Raw genomic sequence first — 19,303 nt, forward strand, 5'->3', positions numbered from 1 at the left:
TCTGATATTACTTGATGTGAAGAGTCCAGAAAGAAGCCAGCTGGCTGAATTTTTATACTAAATTTCTAGGACTTCACATACAGAGTGGGAAGAAAATGAGGACACAGAGATTACAGGGAATGCCTTTAAGATTGAGACAGGATCAAACAATGTTAATAATCATGTGATCAAAAGCATAAACATACAGTATTGTTCAAAACCATTCACAATCTTCAGGACAGTAATCATGTTGCTAACCAGATTTGAAATCGGTAAAGAAAAAAATACAAACACCAAAAGTATATTACCTGGTCTAAAACTCATCAAGATTATATAACCCATCAAAGATGGCATTAATTTTCGCTTCCAATTTTAAAAAGAGTTAAGCATTACAGTATACTAGTCTACTATATATCATCAAAGTACTTAAAATTTACCATTTTAACCCTAATTTTTACTTGAGTCCTCAATTAGTTCAAGGCAGTTTTCATAACTTTTGAATTGTTGATTTTTAAAGGATCTATGAGAGGAACTTCAGTTCTAATTAGTTCACAAACTTACTGAGCTTCCCTTGGTGGTTCCATAACACAAGATAAGTTTTCGGTAATTATAAACACGGACTTCTGAGAAAATATTTAGATGAGCAGGTATGTCTAAAGAGAAAGGAAATTAAAATGATGCATGCAAAACTTTAAAACACATATTTGAAGAAGAGGGCGTCTGGGCAGTATCCTATGCCTAGCTGGAAAGATCTCTAGATGCATTTCGTTCAAAAAAAAAAAAAATAAAAAATAAAAAATAAAAAGGAATGAAATGGCATAGATAGCAGCCTTCCAAGTCCATTTCTACAGAAGGGGTCTAGGGCAGGGGGCAGATACTGAAGCATTACAGCACAGCAGTTAGGAGGCTCCAAATCCAGCTCTGCCCTTTCCTAGCCGTGCAACCTTTGGTAAATTTTGTAGTTTCAGTGACTTGTGTTCTTCATTTGTGAACTGAGGAATAACTCACCCACCTCACAGGGTAACTTTAAACAGTTAACACAAGCAAACTGTTACATTGTATGTAGACTCTCAATAAATGCTACCTGTTATTACAATAATAGGCTTGGAGTAAAGATTTCTGGATACATAAGAAACTAACAGTGGTTGTTTCTGGGGGAAAGCCTGAGGTAGAAGGGAAACTTATTTTTCATTAGATATTCTTTTGAAATGTTTTCTTCAGACATTTTCTTCTTCAGTTAAAAAAAGGGGGAGGGAGGGGGAGGAAGATTATCACATGTACCTGGTAGAGAACGTGCAAATTCCAACACACACTCATATAATCGTGCAATGCTATTCCAGTCATTAAGAAACATTTCAACCACTTTTCTACCACCAACGGGTTCAGACAACAGGTTTTCATATGTCAGATAAACATGCCGCGATGGACCTACAGGATTAAACAAGAGGATTAAAAGGTATCAATACTAAAAAGAAATCACCAGAAATATGCAAAGACAAAGTGTGTGAAGCATCTCACCTTGCTCCCTAGTAGAAGTGCCATTAAGTGGACAATTCGCAAACACTAACTCCGCCACCCATGTGCGGTTATTTCTACCTTGCAATCGGAAAGTGCAGTCGAGAAGAGAGCGGTCCAGAGCCCTCTGGGTTTCCTCATTCACACCCTTACAGGGAGGAATTCTGGCGACAAAAGACAGAATATATGAAGTATACTTTGTATCACAGAAAAGCAAGAGCACAATCTACACAACAACAGTCAGGCTATCACATTAGAGCTTCAGTTCAAGCTCTACTACTAGTTGCCTTCTGTGCAAGAAGGAAGCTATTTGCAGCGATTCACAGCACTGGATCCACTTCTCAAATCAACACAGACTAGGACCGCTTACTTTAATAAAGTGTTTGAGTGTTTGAACAAAGTATGTCTGTCTTCATCCTTATTCCTATTATTAGAAACACTACGATTCTTCAGCATGAAAATAAAGAATATTGGCTTTCTATGAAACCTAACCATCTAGAACATCCTAATGGAAAAGCTAAGGGGAAAAGAATACTTGTAAAACCACTCTGAGAACACAATGGTACAGTGGAAAGAACACAGGCTTTGGAGTCAGAGACCTGCATTCTAATTCTGACCCAGCCACATTTAACCTCTCTGAATTTCAGTTTCCCAACGACACAATGGAGATAATTACCTTACGCATCACTGATTTTAAACACGACACAGTGTACACTGAAAGTGCTGGTGGCAGCTGATACAATAGGTAATCGTGTAGTTAGCTCCCTTTGTGGTAAACCCAAGTCTCAACTGATGCCAAGATAAAATGCCAGGTTCCTTATCTCTCCCCGCCTCTTCAGCAGAGGTAACACTCAATGTGATGAAGCTTTGCATGTACTAACTCATTTTAACATGTTTTCACTTAAATGTATCACATATAGAAGAGGAATGTATTAGCTTTGGTTTAAAATACCTACCTACCCATTTTCCTCTTGCAGCTTTAGGAACTACCTCGTCATAAAACATTATGAGGTAATATATTTTCACTTTTTCCCCCCAGTAATAGATAAGATAATGAGATCATGTATTTTTTAATTACACATTATCCTTTAACTCCTAGGGAAGGTGAGTTAATTCTCAGACTTGGTATAATGATTATCTCTAAGTCTAACAAAAACTGGAAACATGGAATCTTGATTCAGGCCTCTTACTCAGAAACACCTAGATTAGGGTTTCTCAACCTCCACAATACTGACATCTTAGGCTGGATAATTCTTTATTGTGTAGCCTTTAGTCTCTCCCTCCCAGATGCCAATAGAACCTCCCACCCCTCCTTCTCAGTTAATGATCACCAAAAATATCTCCCAACATTGCTAAAGGTCCCCTGGAGGGCAAAATCGCCCTGGGGTGGAGAACCACTTGCCTAGAATAAACAATTCAAGAGGGCTAGAGAGGGACAGAGATTGCAAATGAAAAAAAAAAAAAAATTGTAGGGGAGAAAACAGCTATAGTTTGCATAAAAAGAGAATTATCATAGTACTAAAATTTTCTCAATTACAAATTCCACCACAGCTCCTCTTAAATGTATGTATGTATGTATGTATATATATATATATATATATATATATACACACACACTTTTGAAATGTTTATATATATATATATATATATATATAAATGTTTATATATAAACATTTCAAAAGTTAATCTTTCCGGGGCACCTGGTGGCTCAGTCAGTTAAACATCTGCCTTTGGCTCAAGTCACAATCCTGAGGTCCTGGGCTAAGCCTCGAGTTGAGCCCTGCAATGCCTCGTGTCAAGTCTCCCTGCTTAGCCAGTCTTCCCTCTGCCCCCTGCCCCCCGCCCTGTGCTCTCTCTCTCTCAAATAAATAAATAAAATCCTGAAAAAAAATGTTAATCTTTCACACTACATAATTTTTATCACTCACTACCAGAAAGATCTTGTCCAACGTTATCTGGGGTAATTACAGGAATTCCATACACTGCGTATATGCTTGTCAATTTCGTAGGTATACTGAGGACTTCTCCTTATCCATATCCCTGAAAACATAACCCCAACCCACTGGAGTTATAAAGCAGCCAATTCAGATCGTTTATTAAATCTTGATTTTAAAAATATAATAATGCAGTACATTATCTTCCTTTCATATAAATAGGTGTTTCGTGAAATCCATCTGGTTAGAAAATGAACCCATAGAAGCCAGCATGTCTTTAAATAAAAGAATAAGACTTTCAGTTTATGCTCTAGGGACAGCAAGATCCTAAGAGTGCATTCTATGCTGCCTTCTTCATCTCTTATACACAACTATTGGCTCAGCTTCAAGGAACCTGGAAACTATTTACTTGCTTTTTAAGGTTACTAATGTAACAGAATAAACTATAATTGTAACTTTGATCCTCCCCCACCCAAGGATGAAAATGGATAGTTCCTAAAAGGAAACCCTTTGAAACAAAATTATTATAAACTCAAGATACTGCAAAATACTACTAGAGTCACCAAAAATGAAGAACTGAGGAAGATATTTCCTGGACAGTGGCTTAACTTTATCTGAAAAATTCTACCAATCCAAAAAAGGTTTTTGATCTAAACAGCTACTTCTAACTGAGGTTTCTCCTGTAATTCTGAGTATGGGAAGAATGTAGGAACTGGGCTCTGGTCTTCCAGGGCAGATGGGTGTCAGCACCACCACCTTGTGCTGTATGTCGATTTCATCCTGGGGGGTTTTACAAACGGCAGTAACCACATTAGGGCCCCACAGTGCATGAGCGGGGAGATCACTAAATGTGCTAGTTCAAGAAATGCAATTGTGCCCATAAGGAAAATGTAAAGTGTTTTATAAAGGTTGCACATGCAAATGCAGAAGGACGGGGTCACATAACTGCTAGAAGCTGAGTCACAAACCGTGCAAAAATGAACTGTGCCTATGCATTATTTGCATAAACTACAAGAGGCAAAGAAACACAATGGACAAGATGAAAAAACCTTGTGGGTGTGGCTAGCAGACCAGTGCCACTGGCCCAGTAGTGTTAGTTCAGGAGAAGGTGGGAAGTTTGCTCAAGAGCTCAAATGGAGGCACTGTGACCATGCTGCTCCTGAGACCTGAGTCCTTTGTGCTGCTGGATCAAGGCTCTTGGGAATCTACACAAGGTAACAGGCCCATGGACAATACCAGTCTAAGGCGTTTACCATAAAACTCTCACAGATACTTCAGGCCTGCTCAACAGAGACTCAAAAAGATAAGTTGAACAAGAACAGAACATATTTTTATCAAAGACTAGAAAACTGTACTCAATTTTAAAGCTTTGATGTATCAACTCATACTCCCATGTAGTATTAATATGTCTAGGAATAAAGGCTTAAGACTTTTTAAAAAAGATTTTATTTATTTATTTGACAGAGAGACAGTGAGAGAGGGAACACAAGCAGGGAGAGTGGGAGAGGGAGAAGCAGGCTTCCTGCTGAGCAGGGAACCTGATGGGGGGCTTGATCCCAGGACCCTGGGATCATGACCTGAGTCAAAGGCAGATGCTTAATGACTGAGCCACCCAAGTGCCCCAAGACTTAAGGCTTTCTAAACATTAAATGTATGAGAGCAATTATATATTAGACCTATGTCAGATTTTGATTTAGTAAAATTGTGTTTAGACATTTATTGTTTACTGTTTTCTTCTTCATTTCTACATCCTATCCCTATAATCCTCATAATGTTGATTACTAGACAAATTATCTTTAATTTATCCATTTCTCTACATTTCTTCCATTTAAGTTTTCAATAAAGAAAATAATAGCCAGGATATAATAAAGACTTTTCAAAATTATTATTAAATGAAGCTTAAAAATCAGGAAATGCTTCCTTCCTAGGTAGGACTATATTATGGGTTCTCTTGAATTCAGGAAGGAAGGGGACTGAAATTTCTTTATAAAAATGCTGAGAACAAGATATTTTAAGACTCCTGCAAAACATGAAAAATATAACTAAGAGAACAGAACACAAATGTTAACACTATTTATCTGCAGTTGCCAGGAAGAGTGAAAAGTTAAAAAAACAAAAAACCCCAAACCCCTGTACTTCTTCACACAGAAATAATTAAAAACCAGAAGCCATTAAAAGTATCACATTGGCCTAGTGATTTCCATTACAAGGCCAGCTCTCTCTCCCGAGAACTTTTTGTAGAGATGGTGTTCAGACAGCCAGGAAGGGAAGCTATCCTAGTTCTTCAACTGTCTCAAGTGAGCACCTTGACACATGGGTAGAGTACGTGCTGTCCGCTAGCTCTTCCCATCTGCCCCAGAAACCAACTGATTCCCAAGTAACAAAAATGAAAGCTCCACTGGCAGAGCTGCCATGTCTTGGTAATCAGAGGAATCCCATAAAAACCTGCTTCAGTGATTTATATTATTAAGCAACATCTAAGAAACAATACAAATGCCCACCCTACCCCGCCCCCATAGAACTGTTTTCTGCACCAGAAAGGTTGATCTCGTAAATGGGAGATCAAGTAATTTTCCAAGTCCATCCTGGTCACCTTCCATAGCACACGCACCATGTTGGCTTTCCTTCGAAGCATCCTTTGGCCCCTGGTCCTCGATCCATTTAGAGCCAAGCCCTCTGCCCATTTCCCTCTGTATACTCTTTCCTGGCAATCTATGTAACAGCCCAGCTCAATTTCTACCACCTTGGCAATGACTCATTTACTCCTCCCGGCCAGCCCTGTCGCCAGAGCTTGAGATCCAGCCCTGCCTGGCCAAAAGGATGTATAAGCACCTCAAACCTAGCAAAGCCCCTTCAAACTCACATCTTCAGTGTCCCTTATCTCAGAAAACACTACAATCACCTACCACATGCCCAAGATAAAACCAACAGGCACCCGTGCCATCTTCTCCTCTTTCCTTCATCATCAATCTCCTCACAAACCCTTGAATATTCCATCCCCTAAGTCCTTGTGGAACCTCTCCAGGGTTAAGCTACCAACAACTCTGGTGTGAACCACTTCAGCAACCGGTTTCACCACTCAGTCTTGGTCCCTTCCAACTGATTCTCAATATGGCTTCCAGGACGAGCTCTCAAAACACCTAGCCAATGATGTCAGTTGCTGCTTCAAATCGTCTGATGGCTTCATACCGCCATTAGGATCAAGTCCACATTCCTTAAGGACACTTACAAAGCCTTCTAGGATCTGACCCCTTCCCACTTACAGCTCAGGTCCAGAGTCATCTCTCTCAACTCTGACCTCCTTTCAGTTCCAGGATACAGAGCTCTCTCTGAGAAAGAAGAGAAAAACTGCCACCACCCTAGCAGTTATCCCTTCTGGTCAGTACTGCACACTCCACCCCCGCCCCTCCCCCAAATCTCCCTTTCCTCTGGCTAATTCTCACCTCTCCCTCAGTCCAAATACAACTGGTACTTCCTCAGGGATACCCTTTCTGACTTCCAAACTAGCTTAGATCCTCCTACTACATGAATCCAGACCATCCTGAAGGGACCTAGCAGAATTCAAGCCTGATACACAGTCACACTGAGTAAAGAGCCATTAAATGAATGAAAAGGAATGCAGAGGAAAGACATCCTAAGACACCAAGTGGTGCTGGATCCCCACTCGGCAGGTGAAAAGGAAGTCTCCCCCAGATGACAGTAATTCTGTGCAGAAATCAGTGACATCCACAGGTGCCGAACTCTGCTTTATGCTGTTTCATGGGAGAGAAACTGCTCTAGCACTGTGGCTGTAATGCGCGACTTCAAGGGAGACACAGGATGGGGACTTACTTCAGTAAGCGAATTGCATGGCTGAAGCCATCACCTTCCATTTGCACTCCTTGATGGGGAATCTCCAGATTGGACAACTGGTAAGAGAAAAAGCAGGTAGATCAGACCAGCAACTTTACAAAGGAAACTACCTTTTCTAAGTATTAGTGTCTGTTTCGTGGCACCCGTTCTAGGGCCACTCTGTTCCAAAGTTAGAACCTATCAGACAGGCACACTGTCCTCCATCTCCTGATTTCCTGGGCAACTATATTAAGTGCTGTGAAACCCAAAGATGACCCAGAGCCCCTAGTTAAAAAAAAAACACAACAACAAAACACCTCCGGGGGCCAATCTTCAGAATTTTGGGGACTAAGAGAATCAATCCTAGTGATTCTGAACGATGCAACTGTAAAATAAGACTGGTTTTCTTATGTCTTTCTTCATTACATCTGTTCAAAACAAAGTCTGAGTCACAGTCACATCCCACTTTCACAAACAATAGTTTTTAGTGTATAACTTTTCTGGAATACATTTTTAAAAAAGATTTTATATATTTATTTGAGAAACGGAGACAGAGAGTGAGAGAGAGAACACACAAGCAGGGAGGAGGGAGAAGAGGTTCCTGGCTGAGTGGGGAGCCCGACATGGGGCTCGATCCCAGGACCCTGGGACCACAACCTGGGCTGAAGGCAGACACTTTGACTGAGCCACTTAGATGCTCTTCTGGAATACATTTTTATTTTTAACAATTAAAATACTTCCTGTGTGAAACCCAAGAAAAGATTTCCAATTTATGCATTTACCCAATGAGATAGCTTTCCCAACTGGAGGATTCAGAAAGTGAGTTAAAAAGATGAATGCAGGGGCGCCTGGGTGGCTCAGTGGGTTAAGCCGCTGCCTTCGGCTCAGGTCATGATCTCGGGGTCCTGGGATCGAGCCCCACATCGGGCTCTCTGCTCAGCAGGGAGCCTGCTTCCCTCTCTCTCTCTCTGCCTGCCTCTCCGTCTACTTGTGATTTCTCTCTGTCAAATAAATAAATAAATAAAATCTTAAAAAAAAAAAAAAAAAGATGAATGCAGGGGTGTCTGGGTGGCTAGGGGTTAAGCATCTGACATTCATCAAGCTCACAGTTCTAGGAGCTAGGACATCAAGGACCTGAGTATCTATTTGAGATGCCTGTTTCTGGGCCTCAATTTCTCTGGGCTATTCCTGTTCTTCATAGTTTTTACTCTGGCTTCAGACCCTGAAACCCTACAAAACAGGGGTCAGCATACAATAATAGCTCATGGGCCAAATTCGGCCCAATGATGTTTTTGTAAATGAAGTGTTACTGAAACATAGCTGTACTCATCTATTTAAACATCAACTGTGGCTGATTCACACTACAAAAGCAGATCTGAGTAGCTATAAGAGACCATATGACCCACAATGCCTAAAATATTTACTGTCTGGCCCTTTGCAGAAAAAGTTTGGTGATTTCTGCTCTAATGCATGATATTCAACAAGTCTTCCCAAGACTATCATCATCAGTTTCACTAAAATAATTCACCCATTCCCAGGTCTCTTCTTTTACTTTTTTTTTAAACCTCAGTTTTATTTATAAACATTAAAAAAATTTTTTTGTTTTATTGTGGCAAAGTCTCCACTTCATTCCCAATAATTTACAAAGGGGAGGAGTCTTACAAAAAGTAAAACTTTAAAACAGAGGGAAATAATTAAGGTTTTGGTGTATCCCTTTAAAGGGATGCCAATCCTTGGCCAAAGTCCCTTTTGGAAATATAAAAATGCAGGTTCTGTTACTGCCCTTTACTCTCAAGTTTGGGGATCATGCTGGATACCACAGCTGTGTATTCTTGAAAGACACTAATTCTAAGTCTATTCCTTAGTCCATGTGACAAGAGTGAAAATCAGGTTTAATATTCTTTCTGACATGTTTCTCAGAAAGGAACCTGGTTTTATTAGTGTGTAAACAATATGTATGGCTTTACCAACTCAAAAATAAGACACACCTTTATCAACTAACCAACTCTAAGAGATAATGTTCCTACTAAGGTATGGTAGTAAGATGTTAATACTCAAAAATTATCTTTTTTGTAAATTGGGAAGAATTTACTTTCCATTTCCATAAAGAGCAGAATGCTCACAATTTGGAATCAGAAAGATGAAATAATATAAGTCATGTTCTGGGGCGCCCTGGGTGGCTCAGTGGGTTAAAGCCTCTGCCTTCAGCTCGGGTCATGATCCCAGGGTCCTGGGATAGAGCCCCGCATCGGGCTCTCTGCTTAGCAGGGAGTCTGTTTCTTCCTCTCTCTCTCTGCCTGCCTCTCTGCCTACTTGTGATCTCTGTCTCTTAAATAAATAAACAAAATTAAAAAAAAAAAAAAGATTTAAGTCATGTTTTACAGGTATACCATGAGATGCTATGATTTCAATCCCAACCCTTCCAAAATAACCAAGATCACAGCCATTCTGGGTCTCCTAATGGAATCCATGTAGCTTTAGCAAGGAATTTTATAAATTATTCTTTTATACAGAATAGTCGCAACTTTCAAAAAAATTACCTCCAACCGAAGTCCTACGAATGGCATATTTGTATCACACATAGCAACAAAGTGAGCTAGAACTTTATTGAAGGCACACATTTCTCCTGATCGTTTGGTTTTCTTGGGTTCTACTGGACATGGATCATCAGACAGCTAGAATTTAAGTAAAGAACACAAGTGGGTACAAAAGTACAGGTGATGCAATTAGTTAAGGCAGTTAAACTACTATAGCTCAAGGTTAACCAAAACAAATGTTATGCATTCAACAAATATTTATTGAGCAAATATTTCAACCTAAATACTGGAAACTTATGTAAATATTGTGTATTCAGCAACCTTGTGGAAATGATGTATAATTAATTATTAATGAAAAGAGAGGCATTTTCAAGAAAATGTAGAAAATTGTTATTTAAACCTTATTGCCCTTCAGTCTTTTATAAAGCAGATCTAATTCTTTCTCAGGTTAAAAACTGTTAAAGAACATGACAGAGTTAATACACACAAATCCTGTGCTCACTTCTGTATGTGATCCTACCTTGCGCTTGGGACCGGTCCTAGGCTGTTTGCCAGGTTTGGTGCGAAAAACCAACTCCTGGATGTTTTCCTTGAACTGCTGCAACAGGAGCGCCATGACAGGGGTGTCCTCACGTTCTGCAGCATTCACAGACATGAAGTAGTACTTGTACGACAGCTGTGTGGGTTTATTGGGAACTTCCAACATCTCCACAACCTAAAAAGACCCCAGTCAGAAATGAGACTCACAGAAATAATTAATGAGTGTTGCATATTTTCCTTCTTACAGCACATAGGGTTCAGGTTTGTACATCTAATGTAGATGGTCTTTCTTCTTTAAACAAGAACCAATCAATCATGAGTCTCAACAAAAAAAGCATTCCTGTTAAATATATACTTTGTTCTCTAAAAAACAGATCAGCCTAATGAATAAAAGCAAAAACCGCCATAAACTATACCAAATGGGACATTTAGACTATGACAGCATTAAGTGTTCTAGATATTCATACCTTAGCTTAAAACACTGCATGCCTAAGTCCAGCAGATCTGCTAGATATTCTAGAATGGTATTTATTTCAAATTGCGCTATTTCCCTTAACCGTTAAAAGATCCTAGGGGGCACCTGGCTGGCTCAGTCAGTGGAGTACGTGACTCGATCTAGTGGTTATGAGTTTAAGCTCCACATTGGGTATAGTGATTACTCAAAAATAAAATCTTAAAAATAAAACCTGCTATGAATTCCACTGTTAGAGCAGAGAAGAATGACAACTAACTCTCACAACTGGAAGCATACAAAAACAAGCCCTGACAGATAGGTCATTGTGAGGATAATGACACCATTACCAGCAACATCCAACGGTGATATAGAGTACTACACAGCGCATTCTGTGCCAAGCACCCAACAGACGTTAACACATTCAGTCCTCCTAATAACTCTGTAAAGAAGGGATTATTGCCTTCAGTTTTCTGATGAAGAAACTGAGGCATGAAATACTTGGGTTACTTGCCCAAGGTCTCAAGAGCTCAGAAATGATGGAGTCATGCTTTGATTCCATTTGGCTCCAGAGACCTTGCTCTTTACCCACTAGACCAGCTTACTCTTTCAAGCTCTACCTAAAATTTAAGAAAAGTCCCCTAAATATGCCATTGGACTATTGCTCTGACAAACATATGCTTTCCTGTCTCTCTTCCTGCCTCCCTTCTCTCCCTCACCCCACCCCATCTCCTCAGGAAATTCTCAAGCTAACACCTAATATAACACTGATGCATCTGAGGAAATGGAAGAATTAAAAGAAAAATGGATGCTTCACCAGAGAAGATAGAGAGATAGCAAAAAAAAATACATGAAAAGATATTCAGTATCAGTCATTAGGGCAGCATAAATTAAGACTACAATAAAATACCACTATACCTCTATCAGAATGGCTAAAATTTACTTATTTTTAAAAGATTTTTTTTTTAAGTAATCTCTACAGCCCCGAGATTAAAAGTTGCATGCTCCACCTGGGGTACCAGCCAGGTACCCCCAGAATGGCTAAAATTTTAAAGTTATAATACCAAGTGCTGGCAAGAATGCAGAACATCTCAAACTCTCTTGCATTGCCATCAGTAATGCAAAATGGCCCAGCCATTTTGGCAAAAAGTTTGGCTATTTTTTATAAATCTAAACATACACTGATATTATAACCTAACCTAACAATCCTTCTCCTAGTTACTTACCCCAAAGAAGTGAAAATCGAGGTTCACTTAGGAAAACAAACAAACAACACCTATGTCCAAACGCTTACAGCAGCTTTATTCATAATGGCCCCAAACGGGAAATAACCCAGATGCCCTATCACCAGAGACTGGTTAAACAAACCGTAGTATATCCTTACCATGACTACTACTCCAATTACTGGAATGAATTGTAATACACATCAGAATACAGAGGAAAATCAAAGGCATTATGCGAGTGAAAGAAACTAGACTGATGGGCAAACCTATCTAGACAGAAAACAGGTCAGTGGTCACCAACTGAGAGTGAGGGGAGGGTCTGATTATAGAGAAGCAGGCATGAGGGCATTTGGGACGTGAGGGATCTGTTCTGTGTTCTGCTGAGATGGGGATTACAATAGTATATGCATTTATTACAACTCAGACACAGTCTAAACATTGCCCCTATGTAAACTGTATCTTAATAAAGCTGACAAAAGTAAAATGGCAGACATTCAAAGGCAGCAAGCCTTCCCTCTGTTCTTCTTAATGTTAATGTCCACAGTAGCAGTTTTCGCCATTTCTATGAATGTAGCAACTGTGAGAAATAAAAAGGATGAAGACTAACACAGATTCAGTTTTGGTCTAAGCCACATGAAACAAATTACTGCTTTATAATTAATCATTAGTCATTGAAACTAATGTCTGGTTTTTGTTGATACTAAATAACATCAGAAATAATAAAAATCATTTTGTCTGTGGCTGAGTATAAGGATCTTTGGGTGTTCATAGTTTGATTATCATGCACGTATTCCCAATATCATTTTATATGTAGACCAGGGAGCTCACCAAGGATGAAGACAAAGAACTCACCAAGTTCTGGCTCACCAAGAACCAGACAAATCTGGTTCAACGTCTGGGGTTTTAAAATTCAGAAAAAAAGTGAAGTTCGTATCAATGACAAACCTATTGCTCTCTATAAATAATGCTAACCTAAAACATGTCAGGCTACATAGGGTACCTTTTTTTTTTTTTTTTAAGATAATATCTTTTAAAAATACAGCTCAAAACCTTAAAACAATTCACTCCCACTACCTTCAGTCAACAATCCTGAATGAAGTTCTTCAAACATCTCAGATTCTTAGCCAAAAATATCTATGTATACACAAATATTTCTATACTCAGGGAAATATATTTAGGGCGAGTTCATATTTCAAATTCTTGCAACTTTTAACCAATTCAAAGATCTCAAGGAAACTAACTAGAAAATACCTAGACAGAGTGAAAAAAGAGTAAGAAAGGATCTTACTGTGCCCTGAAAGGTACAGGCAATCAATAAAAATGCAATGAGTAAAAATCAATATATGTATGCCTTCAATCTATTAAGGATGAGAATATAAAGCTACTTCAGCCAGCTGTATGTAAAAGGATGCATTATGGGGGTGCCTGGGTGGCTCAGTCGCTAAGCATCTGCCTTTGGCTCAAGTCAGGATTCCAGGGTCCTGGGATCAAGTCCCACATCGGGCTCCCTGCTTGGTGGGAAGCCTGTTTCTCCCTCTCCCATTCCCTCTGCTCATGTCCCCTCTCTTGCTGTATATCTCTCTCAAATAAATAGATAAAAATCTTAAAAAAAAAAGTAAAAAGGATGCATTATGCAAGTTAACATTCAATTAAAACCAAGCAAGTTTATCTGACACCAAAACATCTCCACACCTTCAGAGTAGTTGCTTTCCTCCCACACATGGGAGATGCTTCATCCCAAGCAGAAACTAGGCCTCACTACACAAAAGACCTGAGGGTGAGGGACAGAGATATACTTTATATTCCCCAACCCTGCCTGATCATTTTAGCATTTCTTAGACATGATTTTCCTCTGTCCTTCATCCCTACCACCTAGGTTGAGAATCACTTAAGTTAAACATCCAAGAAAAAACGTTTGCAGATTAGATTAAGTGAAAAATCATGTGAGAGATACTGACCCTGATCACCCAAATCTCCCCTTTGTATACTTACAATGTAGTACTGCGGAAGCCGGGTAAGTTTAATGAACAGCTTATTCTTAGAAAGGTTTCCAATAGGATGGGTTGAGTAATTGGACAGCTGCAATGTTTCACTGCTTATCGTAGGCAGATGTTTTATAGATTGTTTGCAACGCTGTTGTCCAAGCCAAAACCTTAATTGAAAGGAGATAATTCACATCACAAAATCATAGATTCTTCTGACTAACTGTGTGCAACTGATTTGTAAACTGATTACTGAAGACCACTAAAAAATAACAGTCTGAAACTTAACTGAACTAGTAAAAAGACACAAAACCATAATGATGAATCATTTTTCTAAGTTTTGCATTGGTCTATTAGTTCTAGTTTAAGGAGTTGAAACTCTGATGTGAATAAGGTCATAAGGTAGAATTAAACTAGTATTAAGCCTGGGACACTGTAGCAGTGTATTAAAGAAAATGACGGATTTCCTATGGTTTACTAAGACAGCAATAACCAACCTCAACATCTTTTATAAAATGCCAGAAATACTTATAGAACAAAAGAGAACAAACAATAAATAGGTATACATGTATCTAATTGGGGTGCCTGGGTGGCTCAGTGGGTTAAGCCTCTGCCTTCGGCTCAGGTCATGATCTCAGGGTCCTGAGATCGAGCCCCGCATCTGGCTCTCTGCTCAGGAGGAAACCTGTTTCCCCACTCTCTCTCTGCCTGCCTCTCTGCCTACTTGTGATCTCTCTCTCTGTTAAATAAATAAATAAAATCTTAAAAAAAAAAATCAATCAATCAATGTACCTAATTTTTCTAGTATCACTAGAGATCTACAGTCCCCATTCTTCTTCTGTGTATGTGTAAAGTGACGGTTATGTATCTAGCAGGTGCCAGTATTAATGATCTTTTCTCCCTCCTCTCTCTCTTGGCTAAGCCACCAGATTTCAGTTTGATGCTTTTTATAGTACTCCTCTCACTTTTATTTGATTAGCTATCCTTGAGGCTAGACACTGTGTGTGTATAAAAAATATATGGAAAAAGCACTGTGCTAGTCCCATGCCTCAAAACCATGTCATAAAAGGGTTCACAAACCTCACTGGTTCACAATGAAATAACTACAGAAAGTAAGAATACAAATTTAGAAACTTTCCAGAGCAACATAACAATTACAACATCCACGCTCACGATCAGCAGGCTCGCCTTGTTGAACAAGGCACAGCCCAGTTCGGATGCTGCTGCATCTGTGCAGTGATCTGCATGTGGTAAAACTCTGTACTAGTCACATGCAGTAAAACCATGTCATAACATACAAAATTTTAAGGGTAGTTTGTCAACTATTACCCAGAAATGTATAAAGTTCTGAAAGTATTTTTTTTTTTTTTCACGGAAAAACAACTTAAATTTATCTGCAACTTCACAGGATCAACTGCTACAACTGGCTACAAATGAAGAAATGAAGATAGATTCTGAAAATGCAACAATACTTGCTATGTTTTAGATAAAAGTTCAAAATGAATGTTCTGAACTTGCCAAAACTGCTTTCAAATCTCTACCTCCAGTCCCATTAACATGTGAGACTTTGTGAGACTGGGATCTCCATTATGTATGTTTTTAAAGAAAAACAGAAACAGTTAAGATATACACTATCTCCTGTGAGTAGCATCATCATCAACCCAATCTAGATTAGTTACAACACGCAAGAAACAAGCTCATCCGTCACATTAAAAAATTCTAAATACAAGATAATATTAATACAGTATAAATTCTAAATACATATAAGTGTGCATTTATATAAATTATAAATACAAGATAATCTTTTCAAAGTGCATATGGGATAGCCAGTGCTTGTTTGGATTTCAGGGAACAAAAAATCTGAACATTAAGAATGAATTTTCTGTATTAACTGCCTATATATACTGCCAATGAAAAATGTGTATACATTTCTTTATTTTTATATTGTTCATTCTGATTATGTTTACTGAGATATAATTTTGTCTGTTGGTTCTTAAAATAAAAAATTGGGGCTTATATTTTACATGTTTTTTTCGTTTCCTTTTTGTAGAATTTGTTTTCATTGCACATTATAAGAAAAGTAATCACATGAACAGATGCTCAACATCATCAGTCATTAGAAAAACAGAAATGAAAACAATGCAATACCTCGTTATACTCACTGGGATGCTTATGGTCAAAAACAGTGACAACTGTTGGCAAGGATGCAGGGTAATGGAACCCTTCAAATATTGTTGATGAGATTTTAACAAGGCACAGCTACTCTGGAAACTAGTTTGGCAGTTTCTTTAAAAAGTTAAACATAGGGGCGCCTGGGTGGCTCAGTGGGTTAAAGCCTCTGCCTTCGGCTCAGGTCACGATCTCAGGGTCCTGGGATCGAGCCCCACATCAGGATCTCTGCTCAGCAGGGAGCCTGCTTCCTCCTCTCTCTCTGCCTGCCACTCTGCCTACTTGTGATCTCACTCTCTATCAAATAAACAAATCTTTAAAAAAAAAAAAAAAAAAAAAAGTTAAACATAAATTTACTGTGTGACTCAGCAGTTCCATTCCTAGTGGAATGAAAATGTTATGTCCACACATAGACTGAAACATGAATATTCAAAACAGCATTATTCATAATAGCCAAAAACTGAAATAACCCAGGGGCGCCTGGGTGGCTCAACTGGTTAAGTGGGCGACTCTTGATTTCTGCTCAGGTCACGATCTCAGGATCATGAGACCGAGCCCCAAGTCAGGCTCCTGCTCAGTGAGGAGTATGCTTGAGATTATCTCTCTCCCTCTGGCCCTCCCCCTGCTTATGTGTAAGCTCTAAAATAAATAAATCTTAAAAAAAAAAAGTGAAACAACCCAAGTGTCCATCAATTTATGAATGGATAAACAAAATGCGGTACAAAGCCATATAATAGAGTATTATTCAGCCATATAAAGGAATTAAGCTTTGATACCCGCTACAAAATAGATAAACCTCAAACATTAAGTGAAATGATTTATGATTTCACTTATACAAAATGTCTAGAAGAAAAAAGATCTGTAAGAACAGAAAGTAGATTCATAGTTGCCTGGGGCTCAGGCCGGGAATGGGGGTTAACTATAAATGAACACCTTTCTGAGGTGATGAAAATGTTCCAAATGTTCAAAAATTGGACTGTGATTATGGCTGCATAACTCAGTAAATTTACAAGTCATTGAATCATACACTTAAAATGGGTGAATTCTATGGTACAGAAATTGTACTTCAATAAAGTCATCTCAAAAAACACTCATGTCCCATGACAGATCAGAAAGCAACTGGGCATTACCTAAAGGTCATTTGAGAAGCACTACTGTAAGTGATAACTAGGAGAACCTTCTTACAAATTATGTGTTTAAGTACAGAGACACATTTGATAAGTTTAAGGCTTTGGGGACTTAGCTTTCTGGTTTTATGTTATATTTCTGCTAGCTAGGCTGCCACATAACCTTGAGTTACCTAAGATGTGAGTTATTAAGCACTTAAGTATTTAAACGTTATTTGTTTAGCCAAATACACAAAAATATGCTAAATCACTAAAAATTTTGGAATGCGTTACCCAGAGTAATGATTCATTTTTCATATACAATTAAACTAAGCAGCTATTCAAAAGGAGGCTCATAAAACATTATCTACTGGCATTAAAAATCACATCTTGTTAATAAAATCATTACTTGATTACAGTGAAGTCTTCAAATATTTATACAACTCAAAATGGCAAGAGGAGAAGGGGTAAGGCTAGATCACAAAACCAACAGATTTGTTTGAAGAGTCTAGCCCCCTGCCCCCTTCTCCATTTGCCAGTTTCAGTTTTGATCTCTGAAACTTATTTTTATCCCATGGAATTCTGTTCTATTAATTTTAAAAGAGAGTTTGTTAGAGTTGCCATAATGGCACCTCTGTGTACCAGGATGGTAATGAAACCTCACAGAATTATCTCTAGCTGCATTTCCAATGTTCTTTAGTTTAACAGTATGAAGCATTTAAAGGATTTTGAGACCGTATTGAATGACAGTATCAGAGAAGCAGAAACAACTATTCTGGAAGTGTCAGCTGGTAGATTCATACCATGAAGATTATCTGGGGTAAGAACAAGTAAGACTCTATTGCAGAGAACACTAGACTCAAAAAAATTCACTGTGTAAGTGATTTGTACAGTGCTTTTACAGAAGGAAATGTGGCAAAGAATGAAAAGTAAGAGTGTATCATGCCCTTCATACCTGTATGTGCTCTGGAGGGGAACTAGATGCAAAACACTGCCATCTTGGCCCTATTCCAAGAGAATTTCAATTCCAAGTACCAAAAGGTACTCAAGTTTCATGTTATAAACATTAAGGACAGTGACTGATCAAGAGTAATGATGGAGAAGAAAATACACCATGTCAAAATAACTTTCCATTTTTAGTCTTGAGCTAAATAAATAAGCTTACTTCAGTTGTTGAATCCAAGGGATAATTCGTTTCATATCATCGTTCACAGACTTTTCCATGTCATCCAGTGTGGCCTGGTCTATAGAAAAAAGCACTTCATTAATTCACTGTTTACATGAGGCATAAAATATTTAGGTAGCCCAAAACTTACATGAAAATTATTGTTTTAGTCAAAAGTAGTATTATTTTTGAGTCAGAGAAAAACTAAACTGAGCACATCATTAGGCATAAATTTTAACCTAATTTGTTAACCCTCTTTAACATTTAAACAGAGATATAGATAAAGACAACTAATTAATAGCAAATGTACACTAGCAGGAAGAACAAGTAACAAACATATGAATTCTTTGCTTACACTTTAATACCCAAAACTCTTCGTGTAGTTAATTACTAATTTTCATTTACATGTATTTCAAATTCCTAGTATTACATAGTTTAGTAATACTATACAAAAACTAAAAAATGAAAAACCTATAAAACTACATTAACATGTTTACTTATTAAACACAAATGATTTTTGGCATAAGCAAGAGCTGTTGGCTTAAGGTCAGCTTGCTAAATGTCACTTAGAATTTTTAAGGACACCAAAAAATGTTATAATAACATGTTGCACAAAAAGCAAAACATAAAATGATTTTAACCAAAGAAAAATATACAGAGAAATTAAGAAGAGCAAGCATTACAATGGAAATTTGTTATGTTGAAGCCCTAAACTCCTAACATGATGGTTTTCAGAGCTGGGGCCTTTGGGAGATAATTAGGTTTAGATGAGGTCACAAGGGTAAGACCAAGGTCATAATGTGATTGGTGTCTTAATAAGAAGAGACACCAGAGAGCTTGCTTGCTCTCCCTTCTGCTGCGTGATGACAGA

General features: G+C 38.3%; 1 protein-coding gene across 2 annotated transcripts in view; it reads right to left on the reverse strand.

Annotated features, from left to right (window-relative positions):
• Positions 1 to 19,303, reverse strand: part of MED14 (mediator complex subunit 14) — a 74,241-nt gene that overhangs the window by 23,196 nt on the left and 31,742 nt on the right. For both annotated transcript variants that reach the window (XM_059158623.1, XM_059158620.1), the window contains exons 12-19: positions 18,433 to 18,511; positions 14,003 to 14,162; positions 10,317 to 10,511; positions 9,800 to 9,934; positions 7,260 to 7,336; positions 1,498 to 1,658; positions 1,261 to 1,407; positions 541 to 632 (exon numbers count right to left, since the gene is read on the reverse strand). In XM_059158623.1, coding sequence (XP_059014606.1) covers positions 541 to 632; positions 1,261 to 1,407; positions 1,498 to 1,658; positions 7,260 to 7,336; positions 9,800 to 9,934; positions 10,317 to 10,511; positions 14,003 to 14,162; positions 18,433 to 18,511 — 1,046 coding nt within the window. The remainder of the gene's footprint in view (positions 1 to 540; positions 633 to 1,260; positions 1,408 to 1,497; positions 1,659 to 7,259; positions 7,337 to 9,799; positions 9,935 to 10,316; positions 10,512 to 14,002; positions 14,163 to 18,432; positions 18,512 to 19,303) is intronic.

This window comes from Mustela lutreola, chromosome X (assembly GCF_030435805.1).
Source record: "Mustela lutreola isolate mMusLut2 chromosome X, mMusLut2.pri, whole genome shotgun sequence".
In the NCBI taxonomy this organism is placed as follows: Eukaryota; Metazoa; Chordata; class Mammalia; order Carnivora; family Mustelidae; genus Mustela; species Mustela lutreola.